The following is a 21,809-nucleotide window of genomic DNA, read 5'->3' on the forward strand; positions in this document are numbered from 1 at the left end:
TTTGCTTTGTATTTAAAATATATATATATATATANACTTTTATTTGGCTACTTTTACATGGCTACTTTTTACATGGCTACTTTTATTTTTAATTTTTATTAATCTTACTGTGAATAAAAAGGCCTACCGTTTAGAGAACAAAATGTTTTATCTACATTAGCTTACTACTTTTTTCTTTCAAATTAATTAATTTTTAAAACATTTTCTAAGCGTTATTAGAATGAAATAATAAACGTATGAATTTGAATAATAAACGTATGAATAAACGTTGTTATTTATTATATTGATTTTTTTTCATAATCTAATGAAGTAAAAATTAATAATTCCCTCAAAAACAAGCAAAAAATATAAATATTATCAATAAAAAACACGAAATTGCATTGAAACTCATATTTATATTTTTCTAAAATTCCGTCAGAAAAAACTGCATAGCAAGATTCTTTCATTTTATCGTAAAGCTTTTCCCGTTTCATTGATTACTTCTCAACCAATAGTTATGAATCAAGTCTTTCTACTGTCGCTTGCGAAATCAGAGGCTGTTTTTGATATCATTCTAAAAGCTCAAGCTTCCCATTTTTAAACGCATCCTGTAATATTCCTCAGTGAGTTTTTCCGGTTGATGCAAAACGTAAACGATGTGGAAAACTTTTCTTTTATTTAGAATCTAAACACTTTTATTCTATTTTATTTTCACTCTTGAGTGTCGCAGAGTAGCCTTGTCATTGACGTCACACACGCAGGAGTTTTCTGATGACATCACAAGGCGGATAAGCTCTGTGATTGGTTAGAGGTCACGAGTGCTCGTACATTCATGAGAAAGCGCCATCGTAAGTATAGTAGTAGAGGAAATTCAAGGCTTATTCCCGCTTATTGACATCCAGTATCGAACGGTGAAGTTTTTGACGATAAGACGTGTTTCAAGTTATGCTGTAAGTGGTTTCGTTTTTTGTTGTTTTCAGTTCAACATCTTTCCTTTCGGCCTAAGCTGAAAGATATTATGCCGTCCCGGGACTTTGTTGAGGATCAAACAATAATGATTCAATCAATTTCTGCTGAAAATGTTGCAGATTCCATGAAAAATTTAACATCGGCTCCTCTTCTATTAGTCGATTGCCGTACACATACAGATTTTGCCGTATCTCACATCAGAGGAGCGATTAATTTAACTTTGCCAGCTTCTATAATCATGTTAAGAAGACTTGCTAATGGTAAAGTCAAAGTGTCCAGTTTGATTGCTAATAATGATTCTAAAGAACAATTTATGAAAGTTTGGAAAGAAGCAACTTTAGTACTATATGAATCTGATTCGGACACAAAATCGCGAGTATTTGAAACTCTTGTTTTACGATTGCAAAACGAAGGATGTAAAGTTGTATCCTTGCAAGGTAAGTATATTTATAATAATTTGATTTTAAATTAACATTTTATGCTTTATATTGTGATTATTATATCAATCACTAAACATACATAATGTGTTATATATAATCTGCCAGATTCATTTATATGTTTTTAAATACAATTGTACTGAAAGATAGGAAAAAAGATAGAAATATTGAATTTTTTTATGTATATATAAATTATTTGTAATTAAATATTAAACTGATAGTATTTAACCCAGATACTGATAGTACTTAGTACTAAACTGATAGTATTTAACCCAGATACTGATAGTACTTAATCTTAACTTCTTATTTTGATTAAATTTATAATTTACCCCTTAAATACCTTACAATTATTGCTATACCTAATAAAGATAATCTAAGAAACACATGTTTATTTACATCCTATGTAAATTTTTTTGTAGATATTTGCATAAATGTCAATATTTTTTAATGTAATTTTAATAAATATAGCTTGATTTATAGTTTTAAATGACTGATGGTAAAATATATTGTCAACATCCGTGGGTAGAATCTGCGTCATCTTTTCATACTAACTACCCACGCATTAATACGTGCGTATTGTAAATTATTAATTTCTTATGCTATGTTTAATCAATATATGGTTGGTTTTTAATGTTAAATACAGAGATTTTTTCCTAGATAAAAATTTTTGAATAAAAAAAATCGCCGCAATCGATAATTTATAAAAATCAAAACATATCTCACCTTTAAGATTAACATTCCTAAACTTAAACCATATGGTTTATTTTAATGCTCACCCCAATGCATTATTTCTCAGTGTGCATGCGGATATTAATATGACGAACATGAGAAAATTTCAGAAAGTTGGGACTTTAGTTTTTAAAATTTTTGAATGATATTGCAGTAAATAGTTTTTGATATTAAATAGATGAATCCTATTTTTTTTTCTTATTAAGTTTGACTTTGTTTTTGCATTAAACTTCAGTTTTAATGAAGTATTTTTACCTAAGAGAAATACAAAGAAAAATTTTGCTTCTAAAATCTATACTGTAGCAATACAAGTACACTCTACTATAGAATCATAATTTTAAACTTTCTCCTCCCAACATAATTTTTACTTATTGCATCTAATGATAGTTTTTAGTCAATTAATAATCATTTTATTCCGTTTTTGTCATGAAAACGTTCTAAATATGTGAAAGAGTTCGATAAACGTAACTATATTTTAAATATTTACTTATTCTATGGTATGGATACCCCTTTTCCCACAAATCTCACTCTGTCGCATAGCTTACAGGATTTATTGTCCCCTCTATTTAATTTTCTAAAAAAAAAAAAAGTGATGTGGTATTGAAGAGATTAAAAGATAAAAATTTACGGGCTATCAAACAGTTATAATAAAAGAGTTTTGTAAAAATTTTATTTCTTTCGGAAATATAACTTTAATTTATTGTTAAGTTATACATTATGTACGCAATTTTAATAAATGATCTAAGCAAAAGCCTTATTGAAAAAAAAATATTAAAATAAAACGTCCTCTTCCCAATATTGCTCTTACTTGTCCCAACAAGCACGTGTTTCCTGCCTGCCTTCCTCCCTTTTTAAGAATTGTATTATAACAGGATGTATTTCAGGTATTCCCTTTGGGTCAGAATGAAGTAGGCAGGAAGTTGGTGAAGCCCTGGAGGAAGAAGCGGGGGATGTAAAAAGTTATAATGATGTGGGGTCTAACTTCCACCCAGCCCTACCTATTTTTTGCCCTTCAGCTTCAAAGACGAGGGATTTGAAGTTTAAAAAGAAATAGTCATTAGTTTTGAAACATTATAAGTTTAGAAAACGTAGTATATTTCTTTGAACAGACAGTAATTATTGTTAAAAAAAAAAGGACTTACAAAAATATAGCTATGGAATTAATCGATTAAAAAGGTTTTGATTTTTGACTTCTTTGATGAATTATAAACTGAATAATATAAGACCTCACCCACCCGTTTATTCTGTGACGTAAATACCGCCCCCGCGTTGCGTGGGAGTATTGGAGTTTTCAGGGGCGCTATAGATCAGAGCAAGATAAAATTTCTTATATTACTTTCGCGAGTTAATCGACTTCGATATAACTGCGTGTAAATGGATACTGTTACATTTCGTTTAAATTTGGAGTTATATTTTTTCTGATTTAAACAAATTAAGAAATTATGTTATTGAAATAAATCCTCTCTTTGCAATACCTCTTTCTCTATACATATGTATTAAGAAAGAATTTTTTGACATACAACTCTTAAACTAAGAAAATTAGTCTTACGAATAAATTATTTTTTTCATCGATACTAATCTTGATTTCCTTAAATTAGCTTTTAAAAAACCGTTAAAATGAGTTCCATATCTCATTTCAGAAAAATAAAGACAGAATAAAATAAAGATACTCTTACATAAAATTCTTAAATATCTCTATTATCACTTTGCAGTTATGGTTAAAGAATCTTTTTTATCAAGGCGAGGCAGCTTTTCTAATTTGTAATTTCCTGCTTGCTTCGTATTTAATTAACGTTATTATTCAGTACGTAGTTTCTTATCTAACTTCGTGAGTTTATACTGGGTAAACATTGTTTGTTTTTACTAAATTTTTCATTCCGATATCTGAGCTGCAAGGGAGGGGGGAAAAAGCCCTTTTTAAATGCTTGCTAAAAAGAAAAACCGCCCCGGTGCTTGCAAAAACTATCTATTTTCTATTCAAGACAGTGTCAGGATTTTTTTTCTACTGAGATCTACGAACTATATAGTGGTACTTCCTGCCTTTGCTTATCTGTGGCGCGATGTTTTCTTTCTTTCTTTTTTTTTTCCTTTTCTTTTCTTCCCCAAGGTCATAAAGTTGAGAAATGATCACTCTCTTGTTTTTGGCCATGCGTTTCCAGAAATGGAAATTAGTCTAGTCGCTTTGGGAAATGGTAGGCGACGCGCTGGCTGCTAAGTAAACACAGATGGAATATTTGATAACATTAACTTGTATTATTTCCTTTCGCTATTCTGGAATTACATTTAATTCTAATTCTAGTTTTGAGGATCTTACATCTCTTATGCATATGAAACTTTTCTATATCGTTTTAAAACCCATCAGCATTTATTTGTTTGCAAATTATGGAACAAAATAATTGAATATTAACTTTTGAAAAGATTAAATGTGGTGATGATAAAATAATATTTTCTATTTCATTTTACAAAAGGTAAACAAAAAATTACTAATCAAACCCCTAAATGACAATTTTTCGAAGAATGTTCGCTTATCAACAAATGGATGTGAAAACGACAATTAAAATAGTACTTAATAGAAAAGCAGCGTTACTGTGTTAGTTGCGAATGAAAAAAAAATTAAAAAAGGAATATATCTAAGTTGTGTTGCTTAGAAGCAATGCTCATCTTAAATAATTTCGATTTAAGTCAAATCAATAGTATATTGATATTTATCTTAATTCTAACAAATAATTATAATTAATGCAATATACAAAAAAAACTTTTCTGCATTTTAAATAATGTATGGTGTTACACTCAAAAGCCGGCATTCTACAGAATGCCTAGGCATTATTAAAACTTTTATAACATACAGAAGAAATATTACATACTTTTCTTAGGTATTGTATATAATACTTAGGCCTTCTATAGATTGACATACTATTAAGGCGAAGTGATAAAAGATCCTGATAAGGCTATTATGAAAAGACGTGAATTCCACAAAAAGACAAATGTTATTTTGATAAAATAATGAGAGTGTCATTAAAAAAAATTATTCAAAATACGTTACGAAAAATTAAAATTGAACGAAGCAAAATTTTTGCCTTTCTTATTAAGGGAAACAAATTTTCATATAAGAAATTAGAAATTAAAATTAACCTACTTGTTACAACATATTAGGCTTGAGTAGCATTGTGGATTGAATTTCATTACAGTCGAAACGAGATGTATTTCATACTTCTTCGGTTTCTCATTTTACATTCTACAGAATGGTTAGGAAATGTGTGAAATATGAATCGTTTCATATATTATATATAATGCAGTCATTATATACAATGCCTGAGCATTCTATAGAATCCCGGATTTCAAATTTTGTCGGTAACATATCCAATACATTAACTATGCAAGCTAATATGGAAAGTCTGGTTATTAAATCATAATTTAACTAACCTGTCGTTTTTTTTTTTTTTTTTNTTTTTTTTTTTTTTTTTTTTTTTTTTTTTTTTTTTTTTTTTTTTTTTTTTTTTTTACTATTACAATTTATCTAAACAGACAACGATTCCCTCTATTAATCAGGTTTGACTTCACAAATGATTTTCTGGCTTCTTTGAAATATGAATGTGGTGAGAATACGTTCAAAATTAATATTTTTTTCTTCGGAGCTGAAATCCTTAATTTCTGGATAGTCTCTTGCAGTTAAAGCTTATTTCAATAATTGGTTAAATATAAAAAAGCTTATTGATGATGTAGGGGAGGATCTTATACTTGGGAAATATTATCAGTTAGTAAAAATGAAAGTTCTGGCAGTCCAACTGATTCAAAGCACCTTGTGTGTTTAGTTAAAACCAGCCAATATGCAAGATATGAACAATAGGTTCTAATTATTTGAATCTTTCAACTACGTTTTTCTTTAGTATTTACACTTCAAATTCAATAAAAAGGAGGATAACTTTATTTTAAATTACGATTTCGGAGGGATTTTTACTATTGTGTTCCTTTGCTCATTTTTAATGTCCTTAAAAGCTCATCATAAAAAGCAAATGTTTAGTAAAGTTTTATGATTGCAGAAAGGACGGTCTCCTTTCTACTAGATTTACAAACTGTAAGTAAAAGTGAAACAGTTGGTATGCTATGTCTGTCCAATCGGAAATATGTTCAAAACGGAAACAGGTGTATATATACAAAAGCAACAGTTCTGACTGATTGTAGAATCACATGCTCACCATGCTCACTGTGGAGGGAGGGGTGATTGCGCGTAACATACTGTCTGTTATGGGGGAGCATGGCCTATTGTTAAACAATCCCTTATTTTTCTCCCCACATACCTTTTTACATCCGCCACTATCGTCTGTTTAGCGAACATTTAGATCCTGTTTCTTTTTTTTTTTCTTCCTTTAAAAAAAAAATATCAGAAAAAATGTTACATTTAATTTTCTTATCCTGCTGTAAAGCTATAGCACAAACGTAAGTGAAGTATATGGCTTCTTTGTAATCTGTTTTATGGTGTTTAATAACTAAATATTTAGGAATCTTGTAAAAATATTTCGTTGAGCTATTTTCTATTTTATTGGTTACGTTACTTTCCATTTTTTGATCATTTTGGGACTCGATTAAAAGCTTAATATTTTTATTTGTTTGGGTTACATTAGCTTTTTCATGATCATAAATAGTTGGAAAGCTGTTTAGTCTATTCGTAAAGAGTTGAAATGTTGATCTTCGGTAATTAGCATTTATTTATAAATCTCTTTATTTTCATTAATAACTAAAAAAAAAAATATTTATAAACGAATGCTTATTACCTAAAAAAAACTTTTTCTTCTTCTCAAATCTTCCATTTCTTTTTCTTCGTTTTTATGAAGTCATTTTGAATAACTTGCATTAAAACAGATTCTTACCGTAAGTATTTTTTACGATTTTTGAGACAGTAATAATACTTCAAATACATCCTTGCACGAGAATCTGCTAATAGTTTTACAATAACGCAATCAGAATATAAATTAACGCAAGTGAAATACCTTGTCCTTAAGAAAAGCACAGTAACATTTTAGTAAATATTACCTATATTGTGCATTTTTTGACTGGAATACATTCGACGAAAAAAAAGCACTCATATAAATTAAGCGTAGACACATGGGACCGAAAACAAAATTGAGAAAATTACTAGAATTATCTTGGGACAAACTTTAGTATAAATTTAAGATTAATTACTACAAATTGCATTTAAAATATTTTTTTTTAAATTTGCAATTAAATGAATAAATACAAATAAAGTTTTATAATTGCAAGAACAAAGTAAATAAATAATTGCTTAATAAATGCGTACACTACGCTGCCACAAATATTGATGAAAATTTCTTATAAAAGCAATATTAACATTAATAAAAAAGGTAAATTGCCAATAACCGAGACATATGTAAATGTGGACGTAAGTTGATGGTTCCAAATTTATATGAAAAAATTGTTCACAATATCTATGGATTGAATATTGCCCCCCTCCCCCAAAGTATTCTATAAGGCTCAAATAATGTCGTACCTAACTCTGAAAGGGGTAAATTTCCAAACTGTTTCTTCTTTTTTTTTTTAACCCCATTTTTTGATATAATTTAATGTTAAGCCATCCCTGAGATTATTTTTGCAATCAGATAATACATAAAAGTATTTCGATTTAGTATCTTTATCTCTAAGATTCACCCATATTTTGATTTCAGGAGGCTTCAACAACTTCAAAGCACTGTATCCAGAATGGTGTGAATCAGAATCATCTGAAGAATCTATACTAGGACTAATGGCTTTAAGAATAAGTTCTGTGATGGACACTCGTCGTTCAGATCCAGATAGTGGAATAGGAGACTGTTCCGTGGGAACTCCGCCGTTTCCTGTAGAAATCTTGCCAAATCTATATTTAGGAAACGCTAGTGATTCCTCAGATTGGTCAGCCCTTGAGAAGTATGGCATCCATTATGTTTTGAATGTGACCCCTAACTTGCCAAATACATTTGAAAAAACTGGGTCCGGAATGAAATACATGCAGATCCCAATCCAGGATCATTGGTCGCAAAACTTATCAACGTTTTTTCCTCAAGCTATAAAATTCATAGGTGAGTACTCTTTTTAAACTGATTATTTACGACTTGTTTTTCAGAAGTCTTAAAAAGGAAACCTAAAAGACTTTTGTAAAGTTGATCATTTTTGTTTCGAATTATTATGATTTTCATCTTATTTTCTCGTGATAAAATGTAATATTTGAATATCCTTACATAGCTGTCAACTCTTCTGCATTTTGCAGCAGCTTTCTGCATTTATGTGCCATTTTCATCCTTTCTACTCAGAGCCTCAAATCTCAGGCATTTTGAAAATATGCATTAATATTTTGTACCGTCTTAGAACTACTTATATATTTACTCATACGTATGAGAAGATAGGTTCTCCTGTCTTGCTCACACAATGACAGCTTGATCTTGCACTGTTTCTCAGACTAATCGATATTGTTGGTCATAAATTAATGCAAAATAAAACTAAATAAGGGATCACGTTTTTCTCCTATTTCGGGTTTATTTAAACTTAGTGTGTTAAAACACTGTATTCCACTTGTAAAAGAATGTTTGTTTCAATAACTACATAGTTAATTCTTTAAAAAAGGAATTAAATTTGAAAACACGTACTATCTTCTGCGTTTAAAGTCTTCCCTTCTGCAATTTTGTTGTAAATCTTCTACATTTAAAAAAAATAGGAATTGATTGTTATGTTCTTATTTATTCTAAGAGAAAGTACTCTATATTCGCTAATTAGAAATCAGAGAAAATTAAATCCCTAATTGTTTGCTTTACAGCAAGTAAGACTTATTTTATGTAAAGCGTAAATGTGTGTTCTTAAATTGAATTGAATTTTTCAAAGAGTTAAAATAATTGATTTAATTAGGTTTCTTTCGCTTTAATTTATTTCAAACGAAATAATAAAATATTACGTCAATTCAAAATATACATTTCAAATTAACGTTAAAAATATACACAGTTACCCGTTGAATTATTTCAAGTTCAATAAAATATGTGGGATGTAATTGTAAAGAAAACAAATGCGTATGGATTGTAATCGTAAAATTTTACTATTACAATTATTACTGAAATTTGATTACACAAAAATGTATCAACTTTCTTCTAGTATCAGTTTGATGAAAATACTTGAATTGTTCAATTGAAGGTTGACATCGTCGGCATCCAAGCCCCCACAAGCGTCTTATTTATGTAATTTGTTCAATAGTGCTTAATTTGGCATTCGTAAGGAATCTAGTCTGATATACCAAATCTAAAAACTTAAATGTGAAAAAGCACTCTGTCTGAGGGATAAAATATCATACAGCAGAATTCTAAACTGTCTTTTTCATTTATCTAATTAAGTAACCTATGTGTAATATTAAAATGTTGTAAGTTAAAACTCCATTTAAAGTTTATATATTTATTTTCAAATTTTTAAAGGTGTTTCAAAGATTGTGTGTGGAGTTGCGTAGTGCGTTTCTTTTTGTTCTATTCCACTGCTTTACTAAGTACTTCCCAATAACTTAACGTTCAAGTTTACCGTTTTCGGTGTTCAAAAATAACTTATTTACTTCGTGAAAAAGTTTTGGATAGGTTCCTATTTTAAAGGGAAATTGTTCTTTGGCTAATTAGTTTAGTATCTTAATGGAAGGCTCTTCACTGGCGTCGTTTTTTTTTTCTTTCCCTCTATCAATAAAGACTGAACTCGTAAGAAAGCTAAATACTATTTATCGTTAGTACGTTACTTTTGACACGAGCATTTTATGCTATCTTTCAGACTACTCTATCTCAGGTATGGTTTGGTGTACAAGCTGTAATTCTTATCACTCTAAAAGATAACAGTGAAAAACACTCATTCAACCCCTCTTTGTTTAAACTATCAGTAAGATATTGAGCAGACATCTTGACATCTAGAGACTTTGAATCTTAGCCATTAGGAAACCTTTTATCATTGAGTATTAGTCGATAGTTAAAGGGAATTGTCGTAATTTTTAAGTTCTTTCCTGAGAGTCAACNAACGATTTGTAGCTTACAAATTATCAATTTGTAATTGTGGGATATCTATTTCACTGAGGAAAGCAAAAGCAGCTAGTTTTCAGCCTGAGATTAAGCTACATACCAGTTTAATAGTTTTGATTGGGTCTTCATACCAGTCTTCCCCTCACTGCCATCATTCTTGATAATTACAGGGAAAATATCATTTTTTCCCTTTATAATAGAACACTCTTCCTGACAGTCCTTAATGAGGTCAACTGTTTTCTGGGGTTGTTAGAAAAATTGGTGCTAGATGAATTTGGAGATCAAAGTTTTTATGACGCATTTCATCAATTTATGTAATTTGTGTCTAATTGATATTCATTGTTAGTGCTTTCTAGTTGATAAACATTTTATAAAATATTTTTGAAATATACTTAGATCAACTTTAACAATCTTTTTATAATTTTCCAATTTCATTTAAACAGATTGAAATTCAGCTTTTTATTTCGCAAGCGTGCATATTTTTTATCATTATCATCTTTAGAATGGTATTTTAATTTGTATTTAATTATTTTCCTGTAGGGGGGCTTCACGTTCATTGATTTGAATATCAGAATTGTGGAATCATTACACGGTTGTCGGTCAATTCAAAGAAGGAATCGAACCAATAATGACTGGCGGTGCTAATATAGTCAGATATTTTTAATACAGTTCACTAACAGCTGTTTCACTTATGCTGCTGCTATTTCACTTAATCACTGGCAGCTTCTTTGTACGTCGAACACACACAAACACCAGAAAAAAATGTGAAGAAGTGAGAAAACAATATTTAATGCGTTTGTAAAAGCATAAATTCCATCTGCTTCTACTTAAGTCAAACACCAGCTTTTAAATCTCCCTTATTTTAAGTATAAATAGTTTTTAAATCCTAAGGTCACTGGTGTATTAGGGAAAGTAATCTCGTTTCGGTGCATTTGATATTTGTTATCAAGTTTTTTTATTTTTAATCAATAATGCTTTCACTCTCGTTAGCAACAACCTTTTAATGCCGGATCGAAAATGGATCGAGAAAAATGAATTGGTTTTTAAGGCAAACGCATATTAATGAGCCGAAACAACATTACTTTCCGGTCCCCCTAATATTTTTTACTCCGTTTATAACCAGTCGATGACTCTAACTAAGTAGGCTGATTTATTCTTTAATATAGTCTTAAGTTAGACCATCTGTTGATATGTAATCGAGCATTCGTCGCAAATTTTATCTTGCGACAAGTTGTTTTGAAGCTTAAAAAAAGATGGGTAGACAGCCAAAATACTAGCCTTAAAGTCTTAAAACATTATCTGCTTATAGTTTGTTTTTTTAGTCTATTGTGAAGAAATGTTAAATGCTAAAGGGTGGATTATATATTTCGCAACTTTTAAAATAGTATTTAATTTTTGTTTGACTTATTCCCTTTTCAGAAATTCCCTATCGTATTCTTCTTTTTTCTATTACCGTTTTCTCCATTTATAAGGCTAAATAATTTTGTTTTCACCAAATTTGACAAAAAATTTAACAGCCTGCATATTACATATTACTATTGAAGTTGCCTTTGCGATTAAGATGCTGTATTTTTTTTATTCTTTTATAATTTCTGATGATTAAATAATAAATACCGATTTTATGTAATTTCCTCACAAGTTCAATTCTATTATTATTTAAAAATTATGAGTTTATTTAAAAGAAAAACGTAAGCAAGTTATTACTTCATAGTAGTGTTCCCTTTCAATGCTTTGAAATTATCTTTTTAAAACTATAATTTAAAAATAGCGAGAAATATATTTTTAATCTCTCCGGAGACCTACGACTGAAAATGCTTTGTTTACTTTAAAATGTACTTATTTGAGCACTGCAAAAAATTATTTCCCCGAAAAGTTTATGAAATAATTATCCATAAAATAGGCTGAGGTCTCTAATTACATGTTATGTGTACTATTTACACGTTATAAAATAATCCTAGGCTTAGTGACATCTCTCTGCTTTATTTGTGATTATTTTCTAAATTTGAAAATGTGATTTATCGTCAACAATTTCTATTGCAGCTTTACATAAATAATTAGTTTATAAATATAAATAAACCAAAACCCAGGCGATAAAAATTACCGAGTTAGTTCATTGTTCACATATGCCATATCATTGTGAAGAGAGAGGTTACATAAAAATTCTATTTTGATTTAGCTTTTAGCTTTAAACGAAAAATACTCTCTGCATCGAATTTTATAAGCAATAAGTGGTGACAACCGACTGTTTAACATAATGAACTACGGTGTGGAATTCACTTATGCCAGTAATAAATAATAAAATAATAGCATTTATTTATTTTTTATTTTATTTATTTTGGTTTTATATTCAATAGATAAATATCTATTTAAATGGGCGAATGAATCTGTAGAGGTTAAAAAGTGAGTGAAAGTAAACGCATTTTATTCTGAAATTTATTTCTTTTCACTGCAACACCTTTTGTGAGGAACTGACTAAAATTATCCATGAAATCGATGGGTAAAGGAAAATCATTGTTTGTTACAGAGGACCCTAAATCTTAAATAAATGCTGTACTGAACACACAGTTCAGAGATCAAAGGTGAGGTGGCTTCATAGGGAACCTTTGGAAGATTTTTACTGTGAGGACGCACCCATTGTGAATAGAACTCTATGGTCAGTTTGACAAGACCCTTTTACCCTGACCACTCCCTCACAATTCAAAGAATCTCTGGCCAGAAAAATCTGAATGGCATCTAGTGAAAGATGCTTACGGCTTTACCACATAACTAATGAATACACACTGTGGAAAAGGAAGGGCGTACAGCATCCGGTTCTGATGTTGCATCCCCTCAAAAGGAGGAAATCCTTTGGAGACGAGGCGTATCCGGTTTGACTGCCAAGGTTGGGTTTCGCCTCATTGCAGCCGGATTGTTATCTTATTAACCACTCAATGAATCTTCTTAAATTGAGAAGTTGTCTTGCTAATTACTCAGCATCTCCGTTTAATTGTGAGCTTCAATTATTTGAGTCACTTTCTTTGGTAGTCACGTTGCAATATCTCTGGGGGTTTTAATAAATAATCAATATTTACCTTAACATATTTCGAAATTATATCTTTGAGCAACGGCATAAATTGATCTTCTAATTCAAAGGAAACAGTATTGTTCAATGCATTGTAAATTTTTTTTTTAAAAAAAAACAAGTTGTTTGCTACCTAATTACGTTGTCCTTCTCATTCACCTTATTGCACTTATAAACCACTCAATGAATCTTCTAAAATTGAGAAGTTGTCTTGAGCATCTTCATTTAATTGTGAGCTTCGATTATTTGCAGTTTTATAGTCACTTTCTTTGGTAGTCGCGTTGTAATGTCTCTCTTTATTTTTTTCTCTTTCTTGCTTTTCTTCTATTCTTTTTTTTTTTTTATTATTTATAATAAGTAATTGATACTCAACGTGCTTCGAAATTATATCGTTGAGCAACTGCATAAATTGATCCACTAATTCGAGGGGGGAAATTTTGTTCAATGCATTGTAATACATATTTTTTAAAAAAATCACCAAGATGTTTGCTACATAATTAAGTTGTCTTCTGATTCGCCTCATTGTAGTCAGATCGTCTTCTAAAATTGAGAGGTTGCCTTGCTAATTATTCAGCATCTTCGTTTAATTGTGAGCTTCGATTATCTGAAGTTTTTTTAATCATTTTCTTTGGTAGTTACGTTAAAATTTTAATATCTTTTCTTTTTTAATGAATAATCCTCAATATATTTCGAAATTATGTCATTAAACAACTTCATAAATCGAATTATTATAATTTATTTATTTTAAAAAGCATTTGTTACATGATAAAGTTTATTCCTCGTATTGCAACACCTGAATACACAGTATTAATTCTTAGTGACTTAGATTAAGTTATTGGAAAATGTAACTTAAAAAATAATATTGGGTGCATATTTTAACCCTTTAAGGGGCGATGGGATAAAATATGTCCCACATATTTTTTTAAATAGCATAAACTACTAAAACGGTAAAAGTTTTTACCTCGTAAACTGCACGTTTTTTAATAACCATTTTAAATTTTGAAAATTGGAAAGATAAAGTGAATAAACTCTCCTTAAACGAGTGAACGATGATCACATTGCTTGTGACTTTTCTTAAGAAATTTTTTGATTAAAATTTTCTGACTCACAAAAGATGAAAGTAACAAAAATTGAATTTCTTTCTTACAAGCTCTCCAAACACCTTGTTATCACTTATGGCATTTTTGAATTATCCACGAAACGTGATCATCCTTTCCTTGAATGTGCTATAGCGACCAATGATCAATAAACAGAATTTAATATTTTTTCTCCATTTTTTTTTTTTTTTTTTTTNTTTTTTTTTTTTTTTTTTTATCCAACTATGTCTCCTTGATTTTATATATATTTAATTGGAAATGCTTGCATGTACAATATGTTAAGGAGAATTAGAATTTATATTTAATTTATTTATATTTTCTGAGTTTGATTTTTTTTTAATAATAATAATTTAAATTGCAATATTTTACGGTAAAAACGGGTTATCTTATTCATTTTCATTTAATTTGACGTGGAATAGTCGCTTTTGGTCCTTGTTTCATTAAACTTTACACAAATTCAAGTATTTTATAATTCCCTAAGAATTAATACATTGTGTATTTGCAAACATTATTTAGACTGACACATTAATATCAAAAGTCAAACTTCCCAACCTTGTTTCCAATTGATACTACTACCCAATTGATATTGCAACTACTGAAAATTCTTCATATGTGAGCATCTTTTAATATAAAAATGTTGTTTCGTTTGTCTAAAGTGTGAATTTTCTGCTATTTACGCACTGATAAAAAGGCATGAAAAATAAATTATTCGTCTTTCACAAATTGAATTTTATACAATAAAGTTGAAGCTCTCCTGAATTAAGTTTGAGATTCATTCCATTCAGTTTAGATATATTTTTTAAAGTTTTATTTTAAAGGCAGTGTTCAGTAAAATTTCAAAAAACTGAACTCAATAAAATGTGCTAAAAAGATATCGAATGTGAACTATAAAGTATTTAAAAAGTAGAAGTTTTCCTAAATCTCGGTTTATTGTTTATAGCTTGAGTTTTAAATTTTTTTTTTCTACAAACAATTTTTTCTTACGTTAAGTTTTTTTCCCCTTAATTACATTTTCGTTTTAATTCTAGTTATATTATACTGACTAAATTATAAGAAATTCTTGAAAAAAAATAATAATTTTTTTGAATCTCGAAACTTCAAATATTGTTAAAAAAAAATTTAAAAAACCCAGCAGGGCGGTGAAACAACATAAAAAAAGCGGCAAAATATTTTCTTTTCAGAAGTGCCGTGGTTTAACACCAAAAGTAAAAATAAAAAGAATCAGATAAATAATATTATATGATCGTAAATATTGTTAAAATTTTAATAGTTCACAGAATATCGCTTAGGTTAGCAGGTGTCTCTTTCATAATTTTACGACATTAGGGGGAAAAAAATCGTATCGTAAATCGAGGAAAATTTTAATCAAAAGTACATATAATATATACGTTATTATATGTTTTCACAGGGTAAGATATTTTGAAAAACATAAGATTTCTTTTAAATTTTATTTACTTTTTAAAAAAATCAATACATTTCAATCCTGTAAGAATTCTTAACATTAAACGTATATTATACAAGGAAAGACTCATTTTTAGCCCTGTTGATTTAATTTATATCTATATTTACAGTCAATAAAATTACGGTTACAATTTCATTTACGGATTTTTATTAGCAAAATGTTTTTCAAAATTCCTTTAAATTCGCAGAATCAGTTAGTTTCTGTTGTGCATTTTTTTTAGCGTGTTCCAAATAGTAGTTACCATCTTCTCTCTTATTGCCTAAATTATTTTCCTACATTAATGACAATTAAATTACACGCAGTCAGCTGTCTGTGTCTTCATTCTTAGTACGTGTCTTATACCCTTGATTACGCGGGAAAAGGGATGTTAAAAGGAAAAGGTTGTTTATTAAAGAGGAAGAGTAGTAAAAAAAAAAGAAAAAAGTCTGTGGGAAGCTCTTGATAGGTGTTGGCGGATTTCCAGGTGAAAGAAAAAGGGCTTCCGGTTGTTCTGCTGGTCTCATCTCTAAGCAAGCGGACCTTCTCAGCTATGAATGGGAATCGTCAACATTCAAAGGAAAAGAGTGGGTGGCAAGCTTTTAAAATTCTTAACATGAACCCACAACTCGTTTGCAACATGCCTAAAATATGAGATAGTTCTTGTAAATAAGATCATTTGTGGGCTTTTTAGCCTAGATTTGTGGTGAATTTTCCACTGACTTAACGAATATTTAAAACTCCTTGTGTTTACTCTTGTTTTGTAATCCTTATATCAGTAGTATTTCTGAAAAATCCAACATCAGTGGTACAAGTAAAAACAACTAGAAAGAAAAGAAAAGTTAGAGTAGGATAATAATAATAACAAAAAATAATAAACACGTTTATCAGCACATTATCAATTACTACACGAGTAGGCGTTTTCAGTACGTTCCATGCTTAACGTGGAATGTGATCAAAAGCTAAAATAACTATATATATATATATATTGCTTTTGAACTTAATCAGCTTTAGCGCTGGAGCAGCTAAATAAGTAGTACTTTAAATAGCGGTCTTTAGAGGAGAAGAAAGACTTAAAACCATTGCTGATATTCGACAAAAACAAAATAAATGAAAATACAATATAGTGTAAACTCAAATAATACAGTGTTTCGAAAATTAGTTTAGCTCCCAAAATTTTTTTTTAAAAAGATTAAAATGTTTTAAAAATATCATTTATGCATTAAAATATTATGCTCTAGATTTTAATTTAATGTAATTTTTATACCATATGTGCCAAATTGCAATTGTTTCAATTTTGTTGATGTCAGCAGTGATATTCTCAAAATGGACGTCTTTTTTGATTCTTTATTTTAAAAACAATGATTCTGGAAATCGTTTGGAACAATATTCAGGTTTTACTTCTTTTATTTTCAAGAAAAATACGTCTTAGCTATCAAAAAGTATTTGATTTTTCCGAAACAGTTTTAGTAGGTAATTTTCGACATGCCATTATTTATTCCTTTATTTTTAAAGCTTGAAATTCTGTAAATTTTAAAGAAAAAAAATTATTCTGTTTAGTTCTGTAGAGGAAAATATTTTTCTTTTTGTTATTAACGAAGAAAAAAGATAAAAATTTATTCAAGATATTCTTTTTCTTCCTTTCTCCCTCTTTTTCTGACTAACTTTTCTAATTTGTTAACCAACCTTTACAATTCTATAAAGTTACTTCTTAAATATAATTTTAAAACTCGACCAATTTTAGTAGTACTTTCTTTTCAGAGTCGATAGATAGCAAGCAATGTGACGTCATAGATGATTGATTGACATTTAAAAACGTAATCATCATTAGCGCGTTTTGTAAATAAATAACAAACTCTACTACGATAAAAGGCGTGACATTTTCTTAACAACTGCAATGGTTTTCACTCACAAAGGTTATTTCTTGTTATAGTTTGATTGATAAAACATTGCTATTGCATACCATTCTGGAATTCGATGATAAATGAAATGCGATAATTTGTTTTTTTTTTTAACCTTTCCATTAGTTATCAAATAGACTGATTCTGGGAAAAGACAATACCTCAAAAAAGTTAAAAGATTAGATTTCAATCATGGATTTTTTTTATTCATTTTTTTATTTATTTAAAAATACCCGGATGCTAAATTTATAAAATTCTTTTAAAAAATATTATCTGCTACATAGCATTCGTTTGCGAAAACCGTCATTTTTTTTATTGCTTTAAAGTTTACTTTTTCAAAAAAAAGCTAATAAGTTTTACGAATTAAGGATTTATTCATTCATTTATTTTTTGAATTCATCTGTATAATAAGATCAATTGCTGCATTATTATTTTTTTTTTATAAGCGTTTTACCAAAATTGAGAATAAATATTAAACTTAAATCTCAAATTTAACTTCGGTTCATCTCTAACGTGTTATGTTAAAATTTTAATAAATTCGATTTATTTCTCTATTTGTCCCCAGGAACTTTTCTCAATTGAACCTATTTGTTATGAACAAAATTCCGCCCAGAGGGCCCTAACTACCTAACCCCTAATCACTTTTCAATATTTATTTTAAACTGCTAATTTGATTATCTCTTGAAAAGGTTACATTATATGCCTTGAAAGTTATATATAAATAAGATTAATAAAGTTGAAACTCAGATGATTAAGGAAACGTAAGGAAAATTATAGGTTCATGAGAAACGTTGCTAGAACGTAGAAAAGGAAGTGAAGATTTTTAGTTGTAGTGTTCCGGAAACTAAATGATACGCTTGATCCGCAAACCTGCAATGACAAATGAGTGATTCTCTTGAAGAGTGACTCAAATTAAAAACAGCATGTTTGGAAAAAAAGTTCTCGTGAAGATTCAACCACTGAAGCACTCGAATTTGCAATGTAAAAATGCGAAATTATCAACTCATGGGTGTCCACATGGTCATTACCGATTAAATTTAACCCTTTGACGCAGATGGGACACCAGTGTCCCTTTATATATTTTTTTTTCTGGCGCTCTAATAACAAGAAAAAATATATTTTGGTATTTTTTAATTATAGGAAACAGTCTAAAAGTTACTAAAAAAATCTGTTTGATTATTAGAATTATATTTGTAAACATAAAATCCAAGAAGAGAAGTTTGATTTTTTTTTCTTGATTTGTCATTCATTTTCAAAAATGCATCAATAATTGATTTTGTAAATTAAAGAAATTTCAATGATGAATAACTGTTTCTCTTAGATCTAAATAACTGTAAATGAGTGCAAATTTGAAAAATTATTGTTTGGGAGTGAACTATTTGTAAGATTTTACCTTTAACCCAGACATAGTGCCTTTTTGCTGGTTTCATGCTGTATTTCTATGCGTAAACTATTAAAATGCTAGTTATAATATTTTTCACTTATTTTGACCTAAATGAATGCAAAATCAGGAAAAAAGTATCAAAATATGTTTAATAAAAATTCTTCGTCAAAGTTTTAAGATGATGTTTAAGAAAAAATGGATTCATAGTAGTTTTTAAAACGCTTTGGGCTTCAGAATATTGTACTCCTTCCTTTAGCTTTTATTTTATTTATTTTTATAATTCCATATTGTGGAGGAAATTTTTTTTTCTTCCCAATTTTTAAGTAGTTGTCATAATTACAAAAAAAAAAAAAAAAAATTGTATGTTTTTGTCTGAATAAAAGAATTATTTTAGTCTTAACATTCCGAAAGCGATATAAGGTGAAATTATCATAGAAGTATTTGTAGTACTTTATTGTGCTTCAACTATAGTGTATTTATTGCATTTCACGTTGAAGCTAGTAAATTTGTAATGATGTGCAAAGAAAACTTTTATACATTCTTATTGGCAGTATTGAAACGTTTATAAACTTGGTGAAGCTAATTTTTAAATTCATTTCATTTTACTTATCTCTATAAATTTCTCTTGCATTTATGTATTTCAAGATAAATAATTTTGTATTTGTTTCTGTTTTTAGATGAAGCTAGGAAAAGGAAGTTGGGAGTTTTAGTTCACTGCTTAGCTGGTATAAGCAGATCTGTCACAATAACTTTAGCTTACTTGATGCATGAATTGAACATTCCTCTGAATGAAGCTTATGACTTTGTTCAACGTAGAAAAGCGAATATATCTCCGAATTTAAACTTTCTAGGACAGCTGAAAGACTTTGAAAGGCACCTAAACTTGAATTCCTGCAATTGTCTAAAATCTCCTTGCCATTGTCGAAGTTCACGATTTTCAGTTGGTTCCACTCCTGATTCTGCCATTACTTCAGACATGTGGACATAAAAATAAAAGGAGTAGGGATGAACTGTAACTCATGCAACTCATTGAATTTCTTGGCAATTGGATTAGAGTCAAATTGTGTCAAGCTCATATGTGTTCCGTCATCAAATCCTGTCTTACAAGTCAGACTATCAAACTAAATGCTCACCTTTGCTAATGTGAGATCCTGCGAGCTTTTGATTAAAATAAATAATTGTGCTTCCTTTCATCCTTAAAAAGCATGATTGAAAGTTACATTAAAATGTTTTAAAATTGATTGTTTTAAAAATATTTAATCAGAAACAAAAATATTTATTTTAGAAAAATGTTATTTTATAGTCTTTTTTTACAATTGATTAAAGTATATATCTGTGTTACTAATACTACGTTGTAGTCAAACGAACTGTTCTAGTCCTACTGCCAATTCAAAGTATACTTTTTGAAAAAGTTCGGACATAAATGTTTTTAATAACTAACATTGTTTGCGATATTTTTGTATTAATACTCTATTCATTGAATGTTTGTGAATAAAAAATTTCTATATTTAAATGAAATGAGACTATTGAAAATGCTACATATTGAGATGTTAAGTTGTTGATAAAGAAGTCGCACATTGTACTTGTACTATGTTGAAAAGTCCTAAATATTAGATTTTAACATTCCATGTAGTTATTTTTATTAGTTGAGTTATGACGATGAAATGTTTCGAATTTTTCTGTAGAGTTTTAAAATGTTGAAAAAAATTTGATTTGTGCTAAAATAAATATTTTATATAAACTCTGATACTTGTATTTCTTTTGATACCTAACTTATTTCTGAACATATAAATGCATAGTATCATCGATGAGTCATATGCTTAGTTAAAATGCGTGTGTGTATTTATATATGTATACATATATATATATATACAATATATATATATATACACAATATATTTATGTATATGTATATACACTCGCACACAGAGTGGAACCTGGTTTTTTGCGTTACCTTTTTTAAGAAAATCTCGCTTTAAGCGTTTCTCTAACAGATAAAAATGATTTTTTCTCTAAAAAGCTCACGCAAACTTTTCTGAATTTTCTTTTTCTTCCTTTTTTTTTCTAAACGAATATGTTCATTAGCTGTTTGCAACTTTTCTGACATTCCTTCTATCTTTTTGTCTATGAGAGGGGATTTCCCAATTGATTCTAAATCAGAATGGTAGTGGCATGGGCAAGCATGATAAGGGTGGTTAAAGGAAGCATAGAAGCTTAAATAGACAGCTTTAGTGATGACGTCGACCATCATCTCCTCTCTCTAAGCGTTCAAAAGATTGTCTTGAACTGAATCCTTAATATGGCGTTTCCCATTGATCGTAAAGTGATGTGTGTTTCTCTTCAAATTGTTACATTTTGTTATTAATTTAATTACATTAAGGAGCTTTTTTAATTAGAAAATAATCGTTTTGATGCATTAGCATCATTAGTTTTCAGTGTAAGAACAATTAAATAAATAAATATATATTTTTGTTAAATAGATTAGAATATTGAAAAGTTAAATTAATTCAAAATTAAATAAATAAATATTTATCTTTGAATTTATTTAACTTTTCACAAATTTTTTATGTATCTGAAATAAAAGGAAATTTTTAATGCAAAAATTTTAATGCTAAGCTGTAGAACCGTATCTAATACTGTACCACGTAGTCTCAACTCACTTGAAGTATTTCTTTAATGTACGTTCAAGTCTAGTTTATTTCAAACGATTACAACTGTTTTTAAAACATAATTTTTTTTCACTAAAAACTTTGATTCCAAAGTTAAAAATAAAACATTGTAATTTCTTTC

The 21,809-nt window shown here is 28.9% G+C and overlaps 1 protein-coding gene across 1 annotated transcript; it reads left to right on the top strand.

Moving 5' to 3' along the window:
- The first annotated feature begins 474 nt into the window (after window positions 1–474).
- Window positions 475–20,766, top strand: LOC107443762 (Mitogen-activated protein kinase phosphatase 3). Its single transcript, XM_016057727.4, has 3 exons — window positions 475–1,385; window positions 7,796–8,185; window positions 19,697–20,766. Exons 1-3 carry the CDS (start codon window positions 998–1,000, stop codon window positions 20,005–20,007), a joined length of 1,089 nt encoding a protein of 362 aa, XP_015913213.1. The 5' UTR covers window positions 475–997; the 3' UTR covers window positions 20,008–20,766.
- Window positions 20,767–21,809: the final 1,043 nt, after the last annotated feature.

This window comes from Parasteatoda tepidariorum, chromosome X1 (assembly GCF_043381705.1).
Source record: "Parasteatoda tepidariorum isolate YZ-2023 chromosome X1, CAS_Ptep_4.0, whole genome shotgun sequence".
Classification (NCBI taxonomy): domain Eukaryota; kingdom Metazoa; phylum Arthropoda; class Arachnida; order Araneae; family Theridiidae; genus Parasteatoda; species Parasteatoda tepidariorum.